At 38.8% G+C, this 27,047-nt stretch overlaps 1 protein-coding gene across 1 annotated transcript; it reads left to right on the top strand.

Moving 5' to 3' along the window:
• The first annotated feature begins 135 nt into the window (after nucleotides 1-135).
• Nucleotides 136-26,287, top strand: LOC131784742 (mitofusin-2-like). Its single transcript, XM_066169079.1, has 19 exons — nucleotides 136-584; nucleotides 800-1,042; nucleotides 1,490-1,572; nucleotides 2,446-2,484; nucleotides 2,867-2,975; nucleotides 3,186-3,293; nucleotides 3,641-3,748; nucleotides 3,920-3,965; nucleotides 4,070-4,140; nucleotides 4,664-4,785; nucleotides 4,884-5,010; nucleotides 6,184-6,288; nucleotides 6,386-6,488; nucleotides 7,555-7,618; nucleotides 21,440-21,596; nucleotides 22,194-22,301; nucleotides 22,862-23,058; nucleotides 24,163-24,297; nucleotides 25,230-26,287. The coding sequence occupies exons 1-19, from the start codon at nucleotides 369-371 to the stop codon at nucleotides 25,303-25,305; spliced, it is 2,217 nt and encodes a 738-aa protein (XP_066025176.1). The 5' UTR covers nucleotides 136-368; the 3' UTR covers nucleotides 25,306-26,287.
• Nucleotides 26,288-27,047: the final 760 nt, after the last annotated feature.

Genomic DNA, 27,047 nt, shown 5'->3' with positions numbered 1-27,047 from the left:
CTTCATCCCCCAATCATGTTGTAGAAACGTCGGGATGCGGATTGTCCACATTTTATTCCCATTGATTCTATTGAAATCAAGGCCGAAAGCGCATGCGTAATGGTTGAGCCTCCCTGTTTCCTGCAGACTGTTCAAGACAATAGGCCATTTTACAGTTGTGTACTTAGTTGCCAAGCCTTTGATTTGGAGTGAGGCTGAAGGTGACCTTGTTGTGTTAGAGACCAGAATCTAGTTAGCATGATAACAAATTAATTTGCATTTCAAAAGCAGCAAGGTTTGTATCATAACAAGGTCACCCTTAGCCTCACTCCTGTTCAAAGGCTTGGCAACCAAGCATACAACTGTAAAATGGACTATTTCTGGTCAAAATGACGAATTCATCGTGTCAGTCTAAGCGAGCTAAATCTTTACAAGATGGCGGAGTGGATACAGAGTACCCTAAGTACAATTTCAAAGAAGTGAAGTTGAATATAACAGATATGTTCTTAGGCCTCATGAGCTGTATTGAAGACTGTGACAAATTCTTAGCTGATTCCAGAATAGCTGATGAAAGTGAACGAGACATCGAGAAATTCTCAAGCAAGGTAATATTGTCGAATGTCGCGCTCAAGCTCCATGATATTGACGAGAATTGATATTGTTAAACTGGTGTAGATCATACAACCTTTTGGTTGTTTTCAATGTTTTTTTTAATTTATCTCGCTATTCCTTCAAAGCTACCCTGCACTGTCACTTTCAATTTTTTAATGTAATTAATTCTTATTAAGTCAGTACTGATTATTGCATTTCTCTCACACAGATGTCAGGCTTTCGGGCTCAGGTTTCAAGCAACTTAAATTTAATAGCAAGGGATCAGATTAAGGTGGTATTCTTTGGACGAACCAGCAATGGAAAGAGCACCACAATAAATGCCATGCTACAAGATAAGATCTTACCAATGGGAATAGGCCATACTATAAATTGTTTTTACAGTGTATATGGTTCAGTTTTACCAGATCCATATATCTCGGTTCCAGGGAGTATTGAAAAAAAGAATGTGAAGGTATGTCTTCTTAAAAAGTATTGTAAGTTTCTCCTTTGTAATAATTATATGTACCACATTTTCTTGATTGAGCAACCAGTGCATTTATTTCAAACATGGTCTGGTGAACCTGGTGTTTATAAGTATTAGGATGGTGTATTAATCTGGGATGGGTGTATCATCTTTTCAAAATACCCATACTGCAAGACTGACAGGTATTTGGTTAAGAAAAAATAAATTTTCTCTGTCAAACTGTCACCCAGTCTGGTGCTTATATGGTTTTTAACAATTAATTTCGGTTTGACATTTAATTTAGAAAATATCACTGATGCTTAAATTATCTTAAAGCAGAAAAATACTTATGAAATACATTAAATAATACTCCATTTGATATATGTGTTATACAAGTCAAAATGATTAGTTAATAATCATGATAATTACACATTTTCCTTATTGTCATTGAAACAGTCGTTAGATGAACTTGCTAATGCCTTGTGGGAAGAAGAGCTTGATCCCAGCAGTCTTGTTCAAGTGTTCTGGCCAAAGTCCAGGTTTGATTATGTTTTGTAATTATTATATCATTCACATGTACTCACAGGTAACTGTTGTCCTGTCAATCAAAGTGCACTTGCTGTTCAACCTTGCAAACTTTATAAAAGTAGAATGTTGTGCCCTTTGCTGTACATGAATTGTTCTTGCCCAGAGTTATTTCAAAGAGGTTAAGTTAGTCAATATTTTTTGGCTTTAAATAAATTCTGTTATTATGTATTACTTATGTATTATAAAATATCTGATTGGTCAAGAGCATTCAATCAATATACAAAAGCAGAAGAAGTTGACAAGATAACCCAATATCTGTAGCAGACATTGCATTTGTCACTTGGAGTTCAATGTCTGCCTAGTTTCCAAGCCCTTACCCCATGAAGTGTTCTCAAACTTTTGTAAACCCATAGAGATGTGTCTTCTTTTCCAGATTGTTTTTAAAAAATGTGCAATTAAAACAATTACCAAATTCAGTTTTTACATGATATCATGAACCATTAAGCATGGTGTCTTTGTAATCTGCCTCTACGATTTCAGCAGATAACTTAGAACTCAGTATTTATAATTCAAGTTATCATGCTCAACTTCCTTCAGTAATTGTTCAATACTCTACAGTAAAGTTTAAAGCTGTGTCATTGGTTTTTTCAATGAGTGTCTTATAAACAAAGGAAATGTACTTGTAGTGTTGAAAAGCTCTTGGATAGGCTGCCTCTTGTGTCTTTAAAAGATACAAAAACTTTCCAAACACAGTTCACATGTTCTAGATAATGCTTTCACATTAGATCAGGGGGTTTGTATCATTACAAGAGAGTTTTACCTGTACATTATTATCACTTGTGATGGTTTCATTTTTGTTAAAAATGTATTTTTTTTAACCTCAGATGTAAAATTTTATCAGAGGATGTTGTTTTGGTGGATAGGTAAGCAAAATAAATGTGATGAAAGGCACTGTATAATTAAACTTTTGAGCCCCAAGAATTAAAATTCTCCTTACAATTTCACCTCTGAATAACACATTAAGATCCCAAGAATAAAAGAAATGATCACCAGCTATGGACGCTCTGAACTGTTTGGCAAATTGTCTTTGTCTACTCCTAAGGGAATGTATAGAGATCAGTACAGAGAATATGCATACTAATATTAGGGTGTGAAGGTTAAAGAAGAACAAAGAGACAAAAGAACAAAAAAACAATGAAAACAATAGGTTCATGAGGTATTGCTCTATTGTGACATGTTCTGTGTCTTTCACACCAAGAAGCCTAACATTGCTATATAAATAGTCACAGACAACTGTTATTTTAGTCTTGGTATAGATGTGAGCCCTGATCTTGATCTGTGGATAGATAAGTACTGCTTGGATGCTGATGTGTTTGTCCTGGTTGCTAATGCTGAGTCAACACTTACGTTTGCGGTATGTTCATGACCATTCATGTGCTACGTGTAAATTTAAGATACATCACATACAAACTTTAAATTTGATTGAATTTTTTTAAAATTTCAGTTGCTTTAAAATGTGACTTATTGCAGGAGAAATTTATTCAATCAGTGTGGTAGCATTCATACATTAAACCTTCCCATGCTTGTGGGATAGTTTCTCATTTCGTACCCTTGTCATTTGCAGGAGAAAAACTTTTTTCACAAAAGGAGTCAGCTTCTTTCAAGACCAAACATCTTCATTCTATATAACAGATGGGACGCATCTGCATTAGAACCCGATAAGATGGAGCAGGTAAGTAAGCAATTATTTGTCCTTGATACCCATTTAAATTTGAAATCAAAGATGTCAAAAATGGAAACAAAACACAACATTGGAGTTGCCTTTCATCACAGTTGCTCTCTTCTTAGGAAATTGTGGCTGGAAAAAAAAGTACTGATAGATTCATAGTGGAGGGGGGGAGGGGGTGCTTAGATAGAAGAGAAGGATTGAGGTATGATGATGGGTGGGACATCACACCATTTATCCCTCCTCCCCCCCTCCCCCTGGACAACAACCTCCTTTCTCTTCCCCCCCTCCTCCACTATCAGATGATGGTAACAAAGTGTGATTTTTTAAATTTTTTTACCTGTTTCCTTAAGGTGAAAAATCAACATCTCAGTATGAGTACTAATTTCCTTGTTGATGAGCTCCAGTGTGTAGACAAAGGACAAGCAGAAGACAGAGTTTTTTTTGTCTCTGCTAAAGAGGTAAGCTGCTGGATATTTTATATCAGGGTTTATAAGGACCAATTGCAAATAACTTTGAACAAGTCTTCAAGTTTTTGTTACTGCTATGCAAAGAGACATTTGATACAGGACACACCTCTTAATTGATTAATTTATTTTCCCACTTTCTTTTCATATTTCTGTTTTACCCAGACATTAAACACCAGAATGCAGAAAAACCAAGGAATGCCTCAAGGAGGTATGTGGCTGATCAAAATGTACATTCTCTGGAAACAGCATAAACACAAACTGTCAACAAGTAATATTGAATCAAGTAACTAGCATTGCCTTGTTGTTTTTCAGGTGGTGCCATTCATGATGAAGGATTTCCTGCTCGACAGCTGGAGTTTGAGAACTTTGAACGCAAATTTGAGGTAATGTAGCTGCTGCTCAGGCTTATAATCCAGCATAGTTTTCAGTTAGCCATTTGTCTGTTGGCAGACCCCCTATGAACCAAAAGGTGGCAAAAATATTTTGATGATTGCAATGTGGAGTTTAATGGCATTGTTATTCAAGGAGTATAGAATTGCTAATATAGCTTTACATATAGCTTTGCAGGGGTTTTCCCAAAAGCTAGTCACAGGTGGTTTACCACCACCTTAAAGACCTTTACCTGCTATCTGTTTAGCTCGGAAAGGGGCCTTTTGACCCCTTTCTTAGGGAACTGCCACCTTGAACACCACTGGCAGCTTCTTATGGAAAAGGCTATTGAAACCCCTGGGTCTGTTGTGTGTTAGTTCATTGGTAAGAGCTAATCAAAGATTGCTACCACAGAATCATGATGTATATGAACATGTACTTTTTTCATTTAAAGTTAAACAACTTTGCTTGTCTAGAGTTTGTGTCAATTAATTACTCTCACTTCACAATAGAAATTTTTCATGCTTGATTTTATAGGAGTATATTTCTAAGTCAGCCATACAAACCAAGTTTGAATCTCATGCAGTCAGTGGATTGAAAATTGCAAACACATTAAAGGTTCTTTTGAAACAAAAAGTGGATTCTGCTTCTCAGCAAGGGTAAGAAAGAGACAGATAATTTTTTTCATTTTGCTTAACAAATAGTGATTTTAGTTAATTGTTGGTTTTTCTAAGTTCATATGTTCTATTTTGTTCAGATCTAAACTGAAGAAAGCCAAGGAGGAGCAAGAGAATAGACTGAAGTATGTGAAGGAACAGCTTGAAATCAGTACACGTGAGATAAAATGCCTGATCAAGGAGATCACTTTTAAAGTTGAGGGTCAGGTAATAAAATAATTATTCAAATGCTCTTTAGGATGCTTAAGTTTAAAACCTGTGGTTTATTCAGTCTTGAATCTCAGTTATTTCAAGTTTTTCTCAATGTAAGGTTCCAGAACAGATTAAAAAGCATGTAATCAAATGGATGACTTTACTTGATATGCTTCTCAGATGCTTGCCAGGTGCCTCTGATATGTATGCTAAATTTACTTTGAAGTGAGTGGTAAAATCATATCAAGAGTTTGCCTTAAATTTACTGTTATAGTGCCTGAGTACACACAGATAAATACCTAATTTTTAATAAGTATGATGACTTATAGTATTAAGGATAAACACAAATCAGAACACAATCTAACAGAACTAAACTGTCAGAGCTTTTCCCAATTTCGACACCCAAAGTATTGCTACTGCCCCCTGAAATGGGAAGCCAGTCCATCTCATGCTACCCGTCCCCCACCCTGACAGCATTTCTTCATGTTTTCCCAATCCCTTGTTTTTATCCATTTTTACTCTTAAAGCCTTTCCGCACAAGCTGACAAAACTAGAATTGTCCCGACAAAATCAAAAGACAAATTTTGTCAAATTTTAAAGCTGTCAGATTCCGTCAGCACCTGATCTGTTCATAAGAGCAGCCGACATAGTTGCCAAAGGATTCCACCTTCAATTTCCAGGATTTATTCGGAGTCGTTTTAAAATTTTACAATCCCTGAGTTTTGCAACAAAAGGGAATTTTTGCCTTTCTAGTTAACTGATTTCAGTTCAATAACGCGCTGGTCTTAGCTTTTACGACAAATGATCGACGAGGTTATCACGGTTATGTTTATTTAGTCGATTTTGCCCAGTTTTTACCTGGGACAAATTTCTAGTCACGACAACCCATCCGCACTTGTAAAATGTAGGTGATGACAAAAAAATTTCTCCAAATAAACAACTTTTTCGCTAGAGCGGAAAGGCCCTTAGAGAGAGAGAAGGAGACTGTCAGAGTTAGGTGCCTTGTTCAAGAACACGACATACTGACCCACCCGGTGCTCAAACCCAGACCTCTTGACCTGTATTTCAGTGCTCTGATTAATTAGCCATATGTGTCGCACGTTGTCCTATGTACCGATTCTTATTAACTTAAAGTTCAGTGAAAAAGTCTGATGTTGCTTACTCAGCAAAATGTTTTGCCTTCTTTAGGTGACTGAGGCTATGACAGAAGAGATTGATCGACTGGGCTTGCTGGCGAATGAATTCGATCATCCATTCCCTACTCATACTGCGTCGCTTAAAACGTACAAAAAGGTGAAAATTACTTGTGTAGACAGTTTCACCGCCGAGCAACAGCTGCAATGGAAGGAGAATCTGAAATTTAACTCTATATCGCTGATTATGTCAATAGGAGCTGTACAAGGACCTCAAAAGGGGCTTGGAAAGGAATATAATGGCTCTTTGTTCAAATTCTCAAATTCAAGTGATTTATGAGGCACATAAAGAAATGGGAGGTCAGTGTTCAGGAACTACCCTATGTTAAATGAACGATGTGTGAATATGCATGTGTACGTAAGCCTAAAAATTACCTGGAGATGTACCTTTGAAAAACAGCTTGTGTCAGCTTACAGAACCGGTCTGACTTAACCATTTAACTCCCACGAGTGACTAAGACAGAATTGCTCCATACAATATCAACCAGATAATTGATGAGAATAAAGAAAAATATCAATTTGGGGATAACTAGTTGATCCAATACTAAATTCTCAGAACTAACATTGTAAAAATTGTATGGTTGACAGGAAGGAGAATTTGATCTGGGAGTTAAAGGGTTAAAAACCTTCCACACCTTCCGCTACTTTGATCTTTCTGATCGTAAGTCACGCTTGCATTGTTTTGCACGAGGATTTTGATAGCTACCAGTCAAACTTGTCAATCAATGTCATCACGCCGCACCAATTCGTGGGTAAATAGATTTTTCAAGAGCTAGGATTTGCATACTAGCCTTCCATCCTCTACCCACCCCACCCCCATCTTGCGACCCTCTTACTCTCGTTCCGCCACATCTCGCGCGGTCAGGATGATAAAAAGTTCTTTTCTCGTATTGGAACGCTTGTCACAGAGGATATGCACTAGGGTCGCAAAATAACTGAGGAAGAGTAATAACTCATGGTACATCATGAAGACACTCATATGTTAGAAAAAAAAGGGGGGGAAGGGAAAGAAGCCAACAGTAAAGAGGCATGAGTTTTTAAGGACCAGTCAACAAATTTTGGGTGTGGGGGGTTGTGAAGGATTAAGGGGAGGATGACGTTGTTTCCAGGGAGAGAAAGGAGGGGGGGGGGGTCAGTCGTCACCGACAGAGTGCAAAGTGGGACTGTAATTAAATTGACTGCCAACATCAATTTACTACCAACGAGGGGGGAAGAGTCATAAGCATATTTCAGGGCCTTATGAGGGGATCTGGTAAATTTTATCGTGACACGACCGACATCCTCCAACCCCCTCCCACTCCCCCTCAGATGATAACTAATGACTGGTCCCTCAAGTACATATGAATATATTTTTCTTTTTTCCCAGACCGCTTTCGTAGGATTCTTTCGCCTAAAACACCAGAGTTATCTCTTGAGCTCGTCACTCCAGCGTGAGTATTGTGTTCCTTCGCTCATTAAATCCTAACATCAGTATGTATATTCTCTATGCTGTTCTCCACACATGTTAAACAATCAAGGGCTTCTTTAGTTGGTATTCATCTCCTTAATTCTTTTGACCTGAAAGTGTATTCCGGGGTGATATTGTGAGGAGAAATTAGATGCTGGTCAAAGGTTAAAGATCTACTGACTCGGTATAATAAGACATCAGGACTACTGGCTTTAGGAAACCAGCAAGCAGACACCCCAGACACTTAACTAATGGGCTTGAGGCAGAAGCCCATTACTTAAGTAATGGGCTCCTGCCTCAAGTCAAATTTCCGAACTTCTTAAAATGCAACTTGAATCGAGAAGCCGAAATGTTCACACCTAGGGGACCCGTAGCGGGTTCATTTCAACACTTGCTGTGACCACGCGGAAGAGCATCAGGGGCAGCCATATTACGTTCGTCTTCTCAGTTGGTATAAAGTAATCATTGCTCTATCATTGTGCTTGTCCTCGGGAGCTCTTCAACATACAGTCCACACATCAATCATTGCGGCCAAGATAGTCTCGCTAATTTTTTTTTTTTGAGCTCCAATATTTCGGTCCGGACTTCAGGCTCGCTCGAACAAAAACATTAATATCAATTCGGTCTGTACAAAATGCAGAGTGCATACTGCAGACCTGGTACAAAATGCAGACTGCGGACTGGGTACAAAATGTAGACTGAGAATTTATACTGTTTTTTCGTCTGTTAAGTGATAACAGGTCGTCATCTCACAACTTACCGAGCGTCACGCAATCGCTTCTCCGCGCTCATCTTTCACGATTATTTGCACTATTGTAGAATATTCCATGCCCGTTTCTTGATCACAATCATTCTTTATATAATTTTAAGCCTTCATATAGTCTTCTCACTGTGCGCGCGAGTTGGTTGGTGTGATATCTGTACAGAATTTACCAACTTAATTAAAGTAGATGTAGATGTAAGTAAGATGTCACAAACCGCCATCGTCACGATTTAAAGGAGCGTGGGCGGAGTTAAGAGGCCGTCTCTCTTATTTCCACCCGGTCAATTTTGCGTCAAAAATAATTTTGCCTGAAACTCTGTTAACAGAAAGACTTTACCTAGGAAAGAACTAAATTAGATTTGGTTTGATTCGAAATAATTTTCTGACTGCATTACGGGCCATAATTATTTCCCAGTCCGTTGGGACTGTCGCAACGTCTCGAAAATTGAAAAATAGGCATATTTTGTAACATTGTAAAATATTCGATTCGCATAGTTAAGCCACAGAATTTATATCAGATTGCTTAAAACCTTTCTAGTTTGCCAAGAAAGTTAGAATTTGCCCTCTCAACATATTTGAAAAGGCGAATTTTAGCATATTCTGACCGCTAGAAATCGCCATCGGCCGATGACCGTAAATAACCTTGATTTAGACGCTAAGTTTTGGGATTTGGGACCTGGTTGACGATTCTATCCTACACAGCCGTTAAGTTTAGACCTTTATAGGCAAAAATATGCAAAAACCCCTGTACGTTTTCGATTTTTCAAAAGTTATGACCGTTTGAATCAGCACATGTACGAGCATTCGCGATTTTTTCGCCTACATCAAAATCGAACCACTGGAGCAGATTTCGTCATAAATACAGCTTACCCGCTTTGCAGCCCGTCTTCATGGCTCACTTCAGAATTTTTCTAATAACCAAATTGATGAAATCCATGATAACTTCAACAAATAGCTAGGTATTGCCTTCGAAAAGTAGGCGGCATCCACCGTGATTCGTGGTATCAAAACAAATGTCGGAATTGGCCACATTTCGCGGTGAATAACCCATTTAACATCGCTGCAGAGCTGAATTTTTTCCAAAATCAGAATGTAAACTCTCCATGTCTGGAAGCTGAGGGAGAAATGAAGGTTTTAGGCTTCTGAAGTGAGGAAATGATCGCTTAAATTTAGGTCCAGTTCGATGTTATACTGTTCTCACAAAGGTCCGCACAAAAGAGAAGACCGCTGATAGCTTGTGCCGTACGTTGTGCCATATGGTTTTGTTTTGTATCCCAAAGTAATATTTGGGCAGAAAAATTTTGGATGAAAAGAATAAATGCTTTTACCTGGAGTTTGATATCATATAATTAATAAATCAATTTCAAATATTCTGAGCTTGCTTCTCTCGGTTCCGCGTCGATTGTGTCCACAGAACAGCAACCTGTCAATAGCTGGAGAAATCATGGGTTTATGTGAAATTTCAGATATTCCTCGCTTCCCAAACTGGTGAACTGGATAACTCCAGCAAATACCTCCAAAATTCAGCGGTCGGCATCTGTCGATACTCTTCTTTGACTCGTTGTTGCGAACTTAACTCGAAAACGAAAGCCATGTTTTGCGCTTAATGTCCCGTTGAAACTTTGGATTGCAGCTGCATTCTCTTCAAGAATCAGTCATAGAACTCCACTTGTAAGTCTATGTGTCGAAATTTGGCGTTTTGGAATTTAAAGCTGAACGATTGCACTATCGCGCATAACAGAGGTCCGCATTAATCATTGCGGGTGAACCCGCTGACCCTTTATTTTTTTTGGAAGGCCTGCAAGTGTAATATGGCATGCAAGTGCTTTTTCGAAACCAGAGAGGCTTCAGTCTGTAGCGAGTCTTCAGCGAGGTTGTTAAAGCTTTCATTGGACAGAGGATACGCATTGACGAAACACCCAGTGAAGGGAACAACAGCTGCAGTAAGAATAGTAGACGAATCAAAGAACACTCTCTGTACAAATAAGATTGAGCATTTTAGTAGCTTCCACAACTTAGAATATGGAGATATCGGTTTGAGAGTTTGGAAATATTATGGCATCGGTAAAGGGATGTACATTCCATATGACGTAATTTATATCAAGCACCAAGGTCAAACGTCCCTTTAAACCATAGAATCTCAAGGGTTTTATGATCCTCCTGAAAAGCGTGTGGTCAAGCGTCGTTCAAAGGGCAGCAAGGAAACAGAGAGTACAACGCCATTGTTTGAATGCTCTGTGTTTGGATGTGTTGAAGTGTTCGAAACCTTTTCGCAGCTGGAGCTGCACCTGGACGTTGGAAAGCATAAAGTCAGCAGGTTAAAGCCAGTATGATGCAATCAAAAGGGACTGGGCCCTTAAGTTCTCGTCGATAGATACCGCTGGTATCGAGTGTTCGAGCTGTTCGTTAGATTCTAGTACACCACGCACTTCTCCCGTCCACTCGTCTTTACGAACAGGATGGGCCGTAAGCAAACCAAGGGGCAGCGTAAGATTTTCAGAGAAGGTAAAAGAATACCTAACGGCACGGTTTACACTTGGAGAAAGAACTGGGCGAAAGGCCGACCCCGCCCAAGTTGCAGTGGACATGCGAAATGCGAAAAATTAATCAAATGCACGTTTGTTCACTAGAGAACAGTGGCTGACAAAGAGCCAAGTTCAGAGCTTTTTCGCCCCGGCTAGCAGCAATGCGGCGAAAAGATCAGGGTGTGATCGGGATATCACTGGATGAGGAGAAAGATCTCCAATGCGTCCAGGAAAATTCCGAGAGATAAGATTTGGTAGACAAAGTTAACAAAGAGATCAAAGTCTCACATCCAATCTGCTACGATACGTAGGACCTCTGTGAACGTTACCACAATAACACACTTCAGAAATTCAATGTGGTTTTGTTGAGAGCCATCTGAAGTCATTTTGAGATCCCTGTAAAATTGAGGGACAAAAAACAGATCCTCATAGACAAACTGTCGGACGTGATTAGTGATTGTCAGTGTGTTTCTCAGTAGACTTATGTAAACAATGTCTTATACGGTGGCTGAAAGTGTAGAATATGCTCTACAGATACAAACTACCTTTACTTCCGATATCAAGTTCTGACGGCGTTGTTATAGTGTAATATATTATAATATCTAGTAGTCAGTGAAATGTTTTGATGAAATCGATTGAAAATTTACCAAAAGCAATACTTATAACATCTGTTCATACGAAGCATGTGTCAAGTTTTTAACACGTTGGTAGCCGATTTTTCGGGCTATTGACAGGTTGCTGTTCTGTGGACGCGGAACCGAGAGAAGCAAGCTCAGAATATTTGAAATTGATTTATTAATTATATGATATCAAACTCCAGGTAAAAGCATTTATTCTTTTCATCCAAAATTTTTCTGCCCAAATATTACTTTGGGATACAAAACAAAACCATATGGCACAACGTACGGCACAAGCTATCAGCGGTCTTCTCTTTTGTGCGGACCTTTGTTAGAACAGTATAACATCGAACTGGACCTAAATTTAAGCGATATTATTTCTTCACTTCAGAGGCCTAAAACCTTCATTTCTCCCTCAGCTTCCAGACATGGAGAGTTTATATTCTGATTTTGGAAAAAATTCAGCTCTGCAGCGATGTTAAATGGGTTATTCACCGCGAAATGTGGCCAATTCCGACATTTGTTTTGATACCACGAATCACGATGGATACCGCCTACTTTTCGAAGGCAATACCTAGCTATTTGTTGAAGTTATCATGGATTTCACCAATTTGGTTATTAGAAAAATTCTGAAGTGAGCCATGAAGACGGGCTGCAAAGCGGGTAAGCTGTATTTATGACGAAATCTGCTCCAGTGGTTCGATTTTGGTGTAGGCGAAAAAATCGAAAATGCTCGTACATGTGCTGATTCAAACGGTCATAACTTTTGAAAGATCGAAAACGTACAGGGGTTTTTGCATATTTTTGCCTATAAAGGTCTAAACTTAACGGCTGTGTAGGATAGAATCGTCAACCAGGTCCCAAATCCCAAAACTTAGCGTCTAAATCAAGGTTATTAACGGCTATCGGCCGATGGCGATTTCTAGCGGTCAGAATATGCTAAAATTCGCCTTTTCAAATATGTTGAGAGGGCAAATTCTAACTTTCTTGGCAAACTAGAAAGGTTTTTAAGCAATCTGATATAAATTCTGTGGCTTAACTATGCGAATCGAATATTTTACAATGTTACAAAATATGCCTATTTTTCAATTTTCGAGACGTTGCGACGGTCCCAACGGACTGGGAAATAATTATGGCCCGTAATGCAGTCAGAAAATTATTCTGAATCAAACCAAATCTAATTTAGTTCTTTCCTAGGTAAAGTCTTTCTGTTAACAGAGTTTCAGGCAAAATTATTTTTGACGCAAAATTGACCGGGTGGAAATAAGAGAGACAGCCTCTTAATATGCCAAGCCTCCAAACATAGACGCTGGTGATAACGCCGATTAGTGGTGATAATTTTAGAATTATCCCACCCAACTGTATGGTTGGTTAGTTTTACTGGTAGGATCAGAGTTTAAGACAGCATACGTACTCTTGTCATTAAGCAGAGACAAAGCTTTGTCGTGATATTGCTGTTTGTCCATAACCACAACACAATTATCCTTGTCAGCAGATAATACGGGCCCGTCCAGATCCTTTTTAAGAGTCGTAAGCGCATTGAAAACATCCTTTTGGATGTTTTTCGGAGGAGGTTTAGTACGCCTGAGTATGCTGCTTACTTCTGCTCTTACCAAATGCCCATGGTCGTCATTGAGTTGACAGATACTCTCCTCAACAACGGCGACAATTTCGGCAGTCGGTATTTTGCGAGGAGCAATAACAAACTTCAGACCCTTCTCTAAACCACTCCGTTCCAGCGCGGATAACACCTTGGAGGAAAGGTTCATGACCCATTTATCTTTCAGAGATGAGCTTGAATTGACAGGAGACCTCTTACTGAGCAAATGACGTAATTTTCTGTCGTGTTTCTCCCTCTTGAATAGCTACAACGTTAAAGTTGCTCAAAAACCTTTTCAGACTTTGGGACATATTTTCGCCAAACCTAAGGATCCTGTCACGAAAGAACAACGAACCGACGCCATTTATTCTATTCCTTGCAATGACTGTGATAACGAATACATCGGACAGACCAAACGTCAGTTTGGTACACGTTTAAAAGAGCATCAAAAAGCAGTTTTCTTTTTATATAAGGGAATTCTTTCTTTCTCGTCTAACCAGTTGACATTAAAATCTCCAATAATAATATTGAATTCTGAGCTATGTAGGACAAGAAGTTGCAACAATGCTGTACACATTTGCGGAATTGCTACCCGTGGTGAGCTATACACACCTACTATGGTCATTTGTGGAATTTTCTCAAGTTTAACAATAGTTATTTCAACACCATTAGCATTCGTACAAACTGGATATCCAGGGATGAAAGAAATTTTACTGTATACTGCTGTTCCACCGTAAGGTTTTGCATTTAGTCTTGTTGACCTCTTGTCATTTCTAAATAATGTATATCCATTAATGATAATGTTACTATTGAAGTCTAAATGACATAGTCTTGTTTCTGAGGATATGTTTAGATCAAGGGTTGAATAGTTAGAGTCTTTGCCTATGTCTTCAATGTGTCTATGCAATGACAGTACATTTAGAAAGCATAATTTAACAACACTTTGATCTGTTTGATATATAGGGGTAATAGAAGGGGTGAGGTAGCCTTTTGTTTGTAAACGTTGCATTTCTGCTTTTACATCTGGATTAACAGCTATTTTGCTTTCGCAAAGATCAGTGTTATACAGTCCCTCAATGTGTGTTACCCTACTCATTCCTACATAATGTATGTGAGGTAGTGCTCTTCTGGTGTTAAAGTTGACCACTCTTCTTGTCTCAGTGTCAACTTGTGATCTGTGAATGGTTTTAGCAGCTGCGGGTCTCGGTGGAAACTGCTTTCTCACAACCTGAGGTGCTCTGTTTCTTCCAACTGCAAACTGTGTAGTAAAAGGTTTGATAGTGGTCCATGTGCGTTCAATACCTTGTACAAACAAGTGCTTATAATCATGTCTAGTTTTTTCTCATGGTCAAATTCTACCCATATTGTCCCAGAAGGCCTGTTTCTATCATGTAGTTGTATCATCCTCATAACATTAGCAGCACCATTTGTCACCATAAAAGTCCTTAAACTCACTGAAATTTCTGTTCTTTCACCTTCAGCAAGTTGAAGGTTCAAAGCTAATTGTTTAGTTTTCCTAGGGTCTAGTGGTAGTTGTTTCAAGATCTTATCTCGGAGTTCTGCACTGTTAGCTCCAACAACACTATATAAGGCTTTAATTGTATACTTGTCACAAGTTGCAGCCAAGTGAACTCTTGAACTCTCTTAAACTCTCTTAAACTCATCAACTTTAGAATTCTGTATGAACAAATTGGGAACATCGATTGGATAATTTCTAGAATTTTCTGAAATGCACCTCTCTTTAAGTTTTGCAATGTCATCAGGAGTGTGATTACCTTCTCTTAACCTGTTAGGAAGTTGAGCAAATTCTTTACTCTCTCTCTGTCTCATAATTTCTTCTAATTCAAACATGATAAAAAGTTCCCGCCACAGGTTGGGGGCAAGAGCTTGATATTCTGAGTTTTTTATATCTTTTAACACGTAGGCATCCATAACAGGCTCTAGCTGAAATAAATCAGCAAGAGCTATGATGCTTACACCCCCAAATGGTTCTTTACTGCTCATAACATCTTTTAATCTGTTTTTTATTTGTACATTAAACAGGATATTGCCAACCGTTGAAATCTCATCCAAAAATATTAGTTTGACAGCCCGACATCTCAGAGAGTTTAGTCTACGTAAGTCGAGAGGTTTGTAAATCTTTCGTGATTGACTTGCGGGAATCGCCAAGGCACTGTGTATTGTATTACCTTTTATTACCAAAAGCAGCTTTTCCAGTAGGTGCAAGTAACAGTATTTTAACTTCATTTAAGTCTTCACCAGCTCTGGAATTGCGCTATTTCAGTGCTGCTTGATATAGACACTTCACAAGATGGGACTTACCCACTCCAGCACCTCCGGAGAGGAAATAAAAGAATGGTTTGTCTGATGTTTTAACAAGATGCAATATATATGCTTTTGGTTTAATGTTTGCACTGATTGTGTGTACTCTTGGTCTTGTAATTCATTACTTTTAACTGCTGAAGGAATTCTAACATCTTCTGATAAATCATAGCTTCATTGAGATCAGGATGCAAATCCTAAAGACCCTCAGCCTCATCCTGGTATTCTATGTTTTGTATAGATGGTGCTATTGAGTCAAAGTGATCATTATCTTCATCAAGCCTAATGAAGTGCTCGTGAATTTTATCCAAGTTTTCACTGCAAACAGCATATAATTTCATCTGCTCATCTATACGAACTTTGACATTTAAGAAACGTTCTTGGAAGAAAGAAAAATTAGCTAGCAATTTAGTGTCCTCATTTCTCCATGATGTGGAGAGCATAATTAGTTCACGATAATGTTTTTCTGTATTTTTTTCACGACTATTTACCAAACGTTTCTGATAATTCTGGCTTTTGATCTTTTTTTGGTATTTTTGCTGTTGATAGCATCGCCATCAAAGAGGTCATCCTCGTTTTCATCACTATCAACTGTTTTTAATAGAAGGTTACCAGCATCGTTTGTAAATGATATTTTTATACATGGTTTTCCTCCTGAGTCATACCATGCAGCCCAATCTACCAAAGTGAATAGTTCAAGACATCAAAGGGCGCTTTGTATATCTTTGCAAAAGACTATTGGATTATACATCATCCATTTCTTGAATATCATTTATTGGCTTTAAAAGCTGCACTCTTTCATCGGGAAGAGTAGTATTTAGGAATATTACTTGACGAGAAGACTTCTTCATAGGAAGCTGTAAAACAATGTAAACAGCTTCTTGTGCACTAATCTCCACACAGTTTAAAAATTTGTTTCCAGTGTCTCTGACTTGTTGCTTTATGCTAGAATTTCCTTTTCTGGCTTCAGCACATGCTTTTCGTAAGAGTTCACTCATTCCTTTTTGTGTTGTAGAAATATATACGAAACTATATAGGTGGCACATAGGATATCCATATTTGCTCTCCATGCCTCGAGGCAAGCAGGATTATAGTTATTTAATCTTAACTCGTTGGGTTTTCTTTTTAAAAACACAGTTGGTGCATTTAAAGATGACCCGACAGCCAATCGATACTCATTTTCAATAACTTTTAACTTGACAAGTAGTTGCTCAAAGGCTATAGATTCACCTTCTTTCATGTCATTTCATTGCTTGTTGATTGTTTTCCAAGTGTCTTTAGACTGTTTTATTTTATTTTGTGGTATGTCTTCTTGTAAAAGATAGAGAATTTCAGTTGCTCATAGGAAGTTGTGAATGATGAAATCGACGTTCATTCTTCCTACAAGTGTGACAATGCCTGTGAATTTGCTTGTTCACAAGTGAATGTAATTCTGGATCATCAAATAGCCACCGACAACTAATCATCTTATCAATAAAATCGGTAACAACAACATTATCACCAACTCTAAATACTGGTCCACCTTCAAGCCATATAAGAATGTGTATGTGGGGTGAATCCCGTTGTTGGTATTCAACTCTGTAGAACCAGTCAGAAATTTTCCCTAATGGTTGAGCTTTACCAGAAAGAAAGTTTGTCAGAAATTGACCAATTTGATGATCAAAATGTCTGGCACATGTTACTGGGTCACTTTGAATTAACCTGCGTTTCTCATCCCAGCTCATATTTTCAAGCTCAGTGGTAGTGTAGTCTTTGTGATCTACTACCTGACCAAGTATTCGTAGGAAATGTATCCACTGTGTTTCTGCTGAAGAAAAGCTACAGCTGCTGGTCCTAATTGTCTTATCATTGCAATCAAGTCCTTTTTAGCCTTTCAAAATATGGTGGTGAACCTCTTAATGCTTTCAAGAACTGGAATCCTTCATCAAGATGAATCAAGCGCTCAGTTGCTCCTTCTCATTTTAATTGTCCTGCATTTAAAGATTTGTTATTCCCTTTGCACTTCCTTAGTGCAACTTAGAATTACTTACTTCTTCCCCTCCCACCTCCAGCCCACACAACCTTTTTTCCAATTCCCATCACGACGAATGCACAAGTTTTCTTATCACACAACTGGCCAAAAATAGAAGAAAATTTATTCCATAAGTCTTGAAAGTTCACATAAACCGTCTTTAACTGTACAACAAGTTCAAGAAATAATAATAATAATAATTTACCAATTTATATAGCGCGTATTTACATGTGCTGATCAATAGCGCTTTACAATCATACGTTTAAAAGAAAACGAAAATACATTACCGTGAGAATAAAATAACTAAGTTACAAACTATAAAAAATACTTCTTAAAAAGATAGGTTTTAAGTCGAGATTTAAAACTGTTAAGTGATGTTGCTTGACGAAGCTCCACAGGTAGCTCATTCCAGAGTTTTGGAGCTGCTGCTGAGAATGATCTTGCTCCCAATGTTGTAAGCATCTTTCCCTTGGGATGGTCCAATAAGAGCTTAGCAGTAGACCTAAGATTATATAATGAATTCGATTTTATACTAATAAGATCGCTAAGATAAGTTGGCGCTAGGCCATAAATACATTTGAAAGTCAAAAGTAAAATCTTATAGTCAATAAGCAAAGAAACTGGCAGCCAGTGCAGCTCATAAAGCGCCGGTGTAATGTGAGAAAACTTTCCAAAGCCAAGAATAAGTCTTGCTGCTGCGTTTTGTACACGCTGTAATTTAGCGATCTGCGCATTTGGTAAGCCAAACAATAAACCATAACAATAGTCAAGACGGCTGGTTATAAAAGCATGAGCCAAAGTAATTAAAGAATCTCTCGACAGGTATTTCTTAATACGTCTCAAGTTATGTAAATGATAAAATGCCGCATCACAAGCCTTGTTTATATGATCAGTCATGCTTAAGTTGCTGTCAAACCAGGATCCAAGATTTCTAACACATGGGCTTGGACTGATACGATTATTGCCCACAGTTATGGAACACGAATCTAATTTATCAAGCTGTTGTCGTGTGCCGACTAACAAAAACTCCGTTTTATCATCATTGATCATCAACCGATCTTGAATCATCCATTTCCTCACCGCGTCAATGCACTTTTCCATAGCTTGTATAGCATCAGCTTGAGCAGTGTTGCCGAGTGGTTTAAAACTCAGATACAGCTGCGTATCATCAGCGAAACAGTGAGCATCAGGAAGATAATGTTCCACGATCTTAAACAGCTTGGACGCATATATTATGAATAGCAAAGGCCCTAAACATGAGCCTTGGGGTACCCCGCAGTTCAAGTCAAAAGGACGAGAAAGAACTCCATGTACAGAAACGCGCTGACTTCTATCAGACAAGTACGATCTAAACCAATTCAGAGCAGTCCCACGTATGCCAACCTCGTCAGATAGCCTCTCTAAAAGTATTCGATGATCAACAGTGTCAAAGGCAGCACTGAGATCCAATAAAATTAACATAGTGACATGTTGAGAGTTCATCTTTAACCAAATATCGTTCATCACCTTGATAAGTGCAGTTTCAGTGCTATGGGATTGCCTGTAAGAAGATTGAAGCGTAGGAAAAATAGCATTTGAAACCATGTGATCGTAAACTTGATTTAAAACGACTTTTTCAGTCAACTTGGATACGTATTGTAAGTTACTAACTGGTCTGTAATTTTTGTACAGCAAATCCAATCCAGGTTTCTTCAAGATAGGATTAATAAGCCCACATTTCCAATCATCCGCAAATTCTCCAGAATTAAGAGACAGGTTGATCGTTTTAGTAATGACTGGTAATAGCACATCAGCACAGCTGATTACCATAGATGTTGACATCGGATCAAACATACAGCTTTTCTTCGGAGAGCAGCCAATCAACTTACTAACAGCACTTTCAGTTAAAGGGATAAAGCTGTCCAGTGTTCTAGTTGGTAGCGTTTTCACATAGTCAAAATGAGAATCATGCAAACAATCGGCTAGTCTGTCCAGTTTGACATGGATGGCGTCAATCTTTTCAACAAAGAAGCTACCCATTTCATTGGCTAAAACCAGCTTGTCACTAGTTAGTGGACAAGGTACTTCATGGCCTTGATTTAGCAACCTCTTTGTTGCCGAGAAATAATAGGTTTTTGATTGGAGTTATTTTCAACAATAAAGTCTGAGTAAAACTTACGACGGGCTTCATTCATCAGGTAGGTTGTAAAGTTCCTCTTCTTTTTAAATTCAAGCAAATCATTGACACTTCGAGATCGACGCCGTTTTCTTTCAGCTCTCCGTCTTTCCCTCCTTGAATCCCTAATATCTTCACTAAACCAAGGTACCAAAGGCCTCACTGTGATAAACTTAGTGACAAGTGGAGCATGAGGATCAAGAGCCGCAGATAATGTAGAATTATAACATTTAACAAGATCATTCAGAGCATCAGGGCTGTCTGTACAAAGCGAAGTTGTAGAGAGTTCATCGCATAACAGGTTAACGTCAACCACCTTTATCTTCCTGAAAGAGATTTTTTTTCTTCGGGGGAGGTGGCCTGTCTAGGGTTAGATCACAAATCAAAGTAGAGTGATCAGAAAACAGACAGTCAGTCACAGGGATGTTAGCTAATAAGGAGTCGCATTGTCGAGTAATGATCAAATCCAGGGTGTGTCCTGACTCGTGTGTTGGCACGTTAACATGTTGTTGAAGGCCCATTGACTCAAGCAGCTCCTTTAAAAAAAGACTGTCTGCATTCCCCGGAACGTCTACATGGATATTAAAATCACCTGCTATCAGTAACGGTACAGATGACATTATGATATTCTCCAAAAAACTCGAAAAATCAGCAAAAAATGCATTCGTCGTGACAGGATGGTTACTAGAGTAGGGTGGACGGTAAATAATAACAATCTGAAGTTTTCGCGACTAGAACTCGACCATCCAATGAGAAAACTCAAAAGAAGTACGCTCACCAGCATCTACACGACTTGCATGTAGATTTTCTCTTATCAATAGAGCAGTTCCACCACCACATCGATCAGATCGTGTGTGATCAAACAGTTTGTACCCGGGTGGGGTAATTTCGGCTCGGCACGCATCATCAATTTCTGAGAGCCATGTCTCAGTTACTGCGAAAATATCAGCTCCAGATGATTCAACATAGGAAACCAAGTCCGCCGATTTGTTTCTCACAGACCTGGCATTCAAACTACAGAATTTTAGATAGCTTCCACTACGAAAACGTTGTTCAGGAACTACAGGAACCAAAACAGAAGTGCGAGAAGTGGTTCTATCACGGCAAGTAGTATGACTTATTCGATCAGAAATACGTACAGATATCTTCCGTCGGCCAGCTCGACATCCTCTAAACCTTAGAAGTCCATTTAGCTTTAAAACATGGAGAACTGATCCACAAACAAAGCTGCGAGACGCGCGACGAATGCCAAGTAGTTCAGCACGGGTGTATGTTATAACTCGAGTATTTATATGCAAATCCAAGATATTCGGTAGATTTTCATTTCGCCTCTTCAAATTGTTTTGAGTTAAAGTCTCCGGACCAGGATTAATCGCAATGTCTCCAAAAATTGTGATGTTTAGAGGCGGGTCGTGACCAGGAATTAGCAGAGATGTACATCCGTGCTTTGTCCAAGATACCGAGGGAATCTTGGCGCGATGAAATCCAAAGCACTTCGTGACAAAAACAATTGAAGGTCGTCCAGTGACAGCAAATCGGCCGTAATGACTGAAATATGCGCCAGGGAAAACCTTGAGAGCTTCTTGGCAAGGCCCATGATGGTGGCAATCGATTGGATCCCAAGTAGAAAGAACAAATAAGTAAGAAATAAAACACTAAAATCAGAGCTCTGAAACTCGTGGCCGCCATGTTCGGCGCCGCCGCTGACCCTCCAAGAAATCAATACAAACTTAAGCCACAACATGAATGAGCTGGCTCCAAGAGCCCTTTGATCTTGTTACTAATTTCTTTATTGTGTTTGTTTATTGTAGTCTTGATTCCCAAGTGAACATCGAACCAATGGTTACCTTTCTGGCCACTGATTTTCGTGAAGATATGGAGTTTCACTTCTCTCTTGGCTGGCATGCAATTTTGAGGAAGTTCTTGTGGCCTCGTTATGCCGGAGTAGCCATCGCTATGGGAGCAAATGTAAGAACACGTCTTTAGTAATGAAATAATAAACGATGAAAAAAAATTAGCCTAGTCAGAGAAGAGTTAAGGTCGAAGGGGCACATGAAGAGCATCAAAATCTTTGTAATAACTTTCGAAAGGAAACTGTTTAATGTAATTCGATTTCAAACGAGGGAAATTGCTGAAAGCCATTTCTGAGTTGTTGTTTTGATCCCCAATTAACCTCTGCTCCATCACTCCGGCCTTCCATATTTGATGGCCGTTTGAGTGCTCGACCAACGAGAACACAATATGGATGAACTGTACTCCGGAATGATTAAAACGCCTACTCCATTTCATTGTAAGTTAGGAAAAGGAAAGCAAAAGGCGATGGTTTTGTAGCTGATCACTTTAAAATAAATGAAAACACATGCTTCTGAAGACGGTTAGGAAAAAAGAGAAAAAGAAAGATAAGGAAAACTTGCTTTCACTTGGAGTCGATCTTCAATCTTTTCGCTTGTGAGGTGAAGTGAAATCCATTTCGCCACAGTTGTACTGAGGTTGGATGGATGTGTCGCCCCTCGATAATTTATTTTCGAACTGTAGTGGCTAATGGCAACTTTGATTTTGTTTAAGATTCAGCGAAATGTGCAGAGCTTGGTCTGTACCACACCAGCTGTCGAGCGAGGGCTAGCTTTACTAACGATAATCACTGTTACACTGGTACTCATAGTTGGAGGACTGGTGAGGGTTAAAATATTGTATTGATTCAGAGAACCTGAGGCATAAAACATAGCGGTCAAACGTTGGGCATGCGCGAGGGGATCAACTCTTGCCGGCCGTGCTTCAATTTCCCGCGTAAAATTTCAAATGAAAACAAGAAACAACCACTGTCCTGCAAAGGAAGCGAAAGAGAATCGATACGATTATAGAAATGTGCTAAAGGAAACAGAAGTAGGGAAAAGGAAAGCGAGAGACTTTTTTAACACTAAGCTTTTTCAAGTACTGGTATCCTGTGGATTTACGAACTGTTTTGAGCTTTACCAAAAGAAAATGCTTTTGAAACACCTTAACGCACTGGCTTTTGTGGTTGTCGGTAACTTGTGTGAGACAACTCGTATTTGACTTAAAGCGCACCACCCAGTCGTGACAACTTTCGCTCATGCGTATACGTTTGACCGCTGTACAGACAAAATCGCATCTCTTAAAAATGTTATTTGAGTTTCCACGCAACATTATGGATTTATGGATGTATGTATGCCTACACGAAGCGTCCATTTCAATTCGTGTTTCTCTAATTGCAGATTTGGAAGATTGTAGGATGGTGGTTCATGGCTTTGTGTGGAGGATTATACATTGGTGTCTATGTAATTGAAAGGGTATTTTGGACAGATTGTGCTAAAGAGAGAGCCTTCAAACGACAGTTTACGGACTACGCTTCTGACAAGCTTCAGTCAAATGTCAACGTCATTAGTGCTAAGTGCAGTGCACAAGTAAAACAGTAAGTTTGGCTGCCATGTGATTTTTGAAGCGTCATTGATGTGATTGTTGGTTACATTTTCTTTTACCCACGAATCCTTGTGGTTGGTTTTTATTTCAATTTGTGCCTCGTGGTCTGGCCAATCAGACAAGGTGTCATTCTTTTGACGAATTAGGTCGCACATCGTTCAATACTTGCGAATTTTCAGGCGGTTTACACGTGCTGTCTTGCCAATCAGACCAGGTGTCATACTTTTGACCAATCAGGTTACAAATAGTTAAACAGGCGCAAATTTTACCGCGCTTTACGCTCGGTGCCAGACATTGATTTACCTCTCAATTGATTTCTGCCGCGTAATAGCACCATTTTGAGCCAAAAGTTAAGCCATTTATTCATAGATACCTTTCTGCTGAAGTGACTGTCGTATTTGCCAAAAGGCTATTATCAACTTGTTTAAACTCAAGCTCACCAGCACACAGCAGAGGATAAATTCACTTGACTTTAAACTCAGTGTTGAAACGGTGCCTTATGGTGAAAGGCTGGAAGTGTTAATTGGATGTAACGAGGGTAGTAATGTAACGATTCCAAAATCGTCTATGGCTGTTTGATATTGCACCCATTCGGAATGCTATTCTAAGCATGCAAAGCCTGAAGTGTCTTTACCTCTGCCGCACTATTATTTCATGACCGAGAAAACAATGCCGTTTGGTGTTAAAAGTGTTAATTAAATGGACTGTTCAGCCTGACAAAGGATTGATTCTGCAGAGGAACTTTTATACCTCAATTGCCTTTAGTTTAACTGAATATCACGTGCTGAATAATTCCTCATAGTTGTTGTTTGCTATTTTGATCTTGTTTTTAGGATTACTGCGTATTAATTCCTCTTGTTTATAATATGTGGTGTTATCGATTAAACTCAAATGTTAGACCGATTTTCCACAAGTTCGTTCCGGTCTTAGCTGTGTAATCTTGTGACAGTGCGTGTGTCGGCTTGTTCGCTTTTGATCTCGCGGTATTTCAACGGTTCGGCGATAAGATACATAACAATGCCAAATCCCCGATTGTTTTGAAAACTTGTTATTGTGTTCTTCAGATAAAGAAACATTTTATTTTATTTTATTTCAGAAAAATGACGATAACCTTCGCGAAGCTTGAGTCTCTGGTTCAGAGAGAAGTGAAAAATTTGAAAGAAAAAATCATCAAACTGGATAAAGAAATAACAAGACTTCAGAAAATCGAAAACGATGCGAAAATATTAAGGTAATTCTGTCCTACGTATTGGCAATTAATTGATGACAACAGAAGAAACTGAGGTTTATGGAGGGAAGGGGAAAAATCAATAGTGAAATGGGGGTGGGGTGGGGGAAAATTATTTTCTTCTGAACCCAATGTATCATTACCCTCCCTCTTTACATTGGGTTGGCACTCTTTCTCGCTGAAGGGAACAATGTGGCATGTATAAGGGATTTCCCACGGCTTCATAGACTAGCATTCCTAAGAAAAGATTATGTGAAAATGAAAGGAAGGGGTAGGGTGTGAAATTGCGCCTAATACAGGCGCCAGTGCGACTAAATATTTCACTGTGGCAACCAAATCCCGAAAGTTAGTCGCCAAATTGGCGACTAGAATGCTTCATCACAACCTTATCTAGAGATGTAGTGATTTAAAAAGATTTGCAAAGATAAATCCGTGGCAAACTTCTTCGTTAAGTTTGTTCCGAAAACACAACACATGCATCTCGATCAATAACTGGACGCCATCTTGGATTTAGGTGGGCTTGAACAAGGTATATCATCCATCCTAGTGTTCACTTTGTAGCACGTTAAAGATCTCTTTCCCAACGTAATTTTGGAGGGTCTATCTAGAACGCAGACAGCGTAAAAAAAGGTTTTGTTTGTCTTTAAAAATGTCAATTAAATTTTTTTTAAATGGCTTGCACTTTGGAAAATTTAGGAGAATTAATTTCACACCCTTAGGCGGGGTGAAGGGGGAGTGAGAATTATCCCTTGCCCCTTCATAGACCACCATTTCATCTTAGGAAATACTTCTTTTATCAAGGGGAAGGGATTACCCTCTACCCCGCCTTCACAGACAACCTCATCATCCTCAGAAATGGGAGCATCGTTTGTAAACATTAGCATGAGGAGTGTGCAGCATCAGAAGTTCTAAGTGAGCTCGCTTTCTGTCCTCAGGAAAGAAGCAAGTCAGTTGGAAAGCGAACTTTCCCGATTCATCACCGAGTATGGCTCGGAAAAGAGCACAATTTGAAATCTGATGAAGAAAGACGCCCTGGAATACAGGAATAAAAGGAAAAATATTATCATCTAAGCATACTTCTAAGCTAGCGAGAACTTGATTTGCAACCTAAAACTTTGGATCAGTATTAGTAGCTGGGAGCAGACCCTTACATAAAGCTACCGTACAGTTTCAACAAAAAACCCCTTAAATAACTCGTCATTGTTACATAGCGACTATTCAGAGATACGACTGAAAACCCATAGATTTTAGATACGAATCTAAGACCCCTAGATGTAACGAAAACATTCACGGTCGATATCGACATCTGCGTGCAGACCCATAGATGTAAGATTTTACGATCGATATAAACATTAGGACACGGTTTTATCATCGATGTGACATTGTAAGGTCAATATCAACATCTGAGCACACGATACGCAATGGATTCAAAAATTTACGATCAACACAGACCTCTGATCGTAAGATTTTACGATCTCTCTCAACATTTGGCACAGATCTGTCACGTAAGACACGTTGATTTGAACCCATGAATTTAAGGAACAACATCACCATCAAAATCTGGGCATAGACCTGTCATGTAAGACACAATGATATAAACCCCTGATTGTTAGAATCCTTGATTGTAACAACCCCTGATCGTAAGAACCCCTGAATGTAAGACCACCGATTGTAAGAACCCCCGATTGTAAAACCATTGATTTCAGGACCCCTGATTAAGAAGACCCTTGAGTGAGGTACACAGTTAAACCCCTGAATTTATAGTATTGATATAAACCTCTGAGTGGAAACCACGAATTTGAAACTCCTGGAGTTAAAGTATAAAACCCTCAGAATGTAAGGTATGAATTAAAACCCCTTAATCTAAACGACTTTTTACAACTCTTGATTTTAAAGGTACAGAGTGAAAACAGCATTCAAGTAATTATGGTAACTATGGCGTAACATGCCGTTCACAATTCAGTCAGGATATTTTCCTTATCGAAAAATCAATTTTCATGTCGGAAATCGATTAACAGGGTCCGTTGTTTGCCTCTTTCAGACCTCATTGTCTGTTATTTCCCGTGTCTGATATTATTTCCCATGATGTCTGTATTTACCGAGTGGATTTCGACTTATTTCCCTTCTATATATTAATGCTCGAGTCCTTAAACTGTTCGTTACAATCATCGAGTCCGAAATTTGTCTCATTGCTGGAGCCTGATAATTTTCTCAGTTGCCGACTCTGATAACTGCAAAATACTCTCCTACCCAGACTTCTCACGGTACAAGGTAAGGATAGTTTTAGATAGGTAATAAAAACTGTATAGTAATCAAACAGACTGCAGTTAGTCTTCTCCTTTAACTTCGTGCATATTGCACAATTAAGACATGTACCATTGCCATAAGGTTGTTGATTAAGACCAAATTAAGAGAGTGTCTCTGTAAGAGCGGTCCGGTCGATTTTGCTTGAGACACGGATTTCGCTCGTTTCTCGTGTGTTGTAAGACATTCATGTACCTATACTAAAACCACAATCAGTTTGATCGGATCTCTCTATTTTTCAGAGTTTTACGGATATTAAATTTCACTCGAGCGAAGGCTTGTCGTGACACTTTTCAAGACTTTAATTTCATACAACTTTGGAGGACTATTTACAAAAAACTACGGAATTCAGCAAAAAACAAATACCACAGCAATGTATATTAACTCTATCTTATCTATCGAGGCGACTTTCGTAAACATCACTTGTCAATCAAGGAAACAGGAAGACT

The sequence above is a fragment of the Pocillopora verrucosa genome, chromosome 6 (assembly GCF_036669915.1).
Source record: "Pocillopora verrucosa isolate sample1 chromosome 6, ASM3666991v2, whole genome shotgun sequence".
Lineage (NCBI taxonomy): Eukaryota > Metazoa > Cnidaria > Anthozoa > Scleractinia > Pocilloporidae > Pocillopora > Pocillopora verrucosa.
This window is presented reverse-complemented; position numbering and strand designations above follow the sequence as displayed.

What these genes read in the sequence shown, in the direction of transcription:
- LOC131784742 (XM_066169079.1), top strand. Translation starts at nt 369, where the DNA reads ATGACGAATTCATCGTGTCAGTCTAAGCGAGCTAAATCTTTACAAGAT. An exon ending in TTGAAAAAAAGAATGTGAAG is followed by an intron (nt 1,043 to 1,489) that starts GTATGTCTTCTT and finishes TCATTGAAACAG; the next exon opens with TCGTTAGATGAACTTGCTAA. An exon ending in AACCCGATAAGATGGAGCAG is followed by an intron (nt 3,294 to 3,640) that starts GTAAGTAAGCAA and finishes TGTTTCCTTAAG; the next exon opens with GTGAAAAATCAACATCTCAG.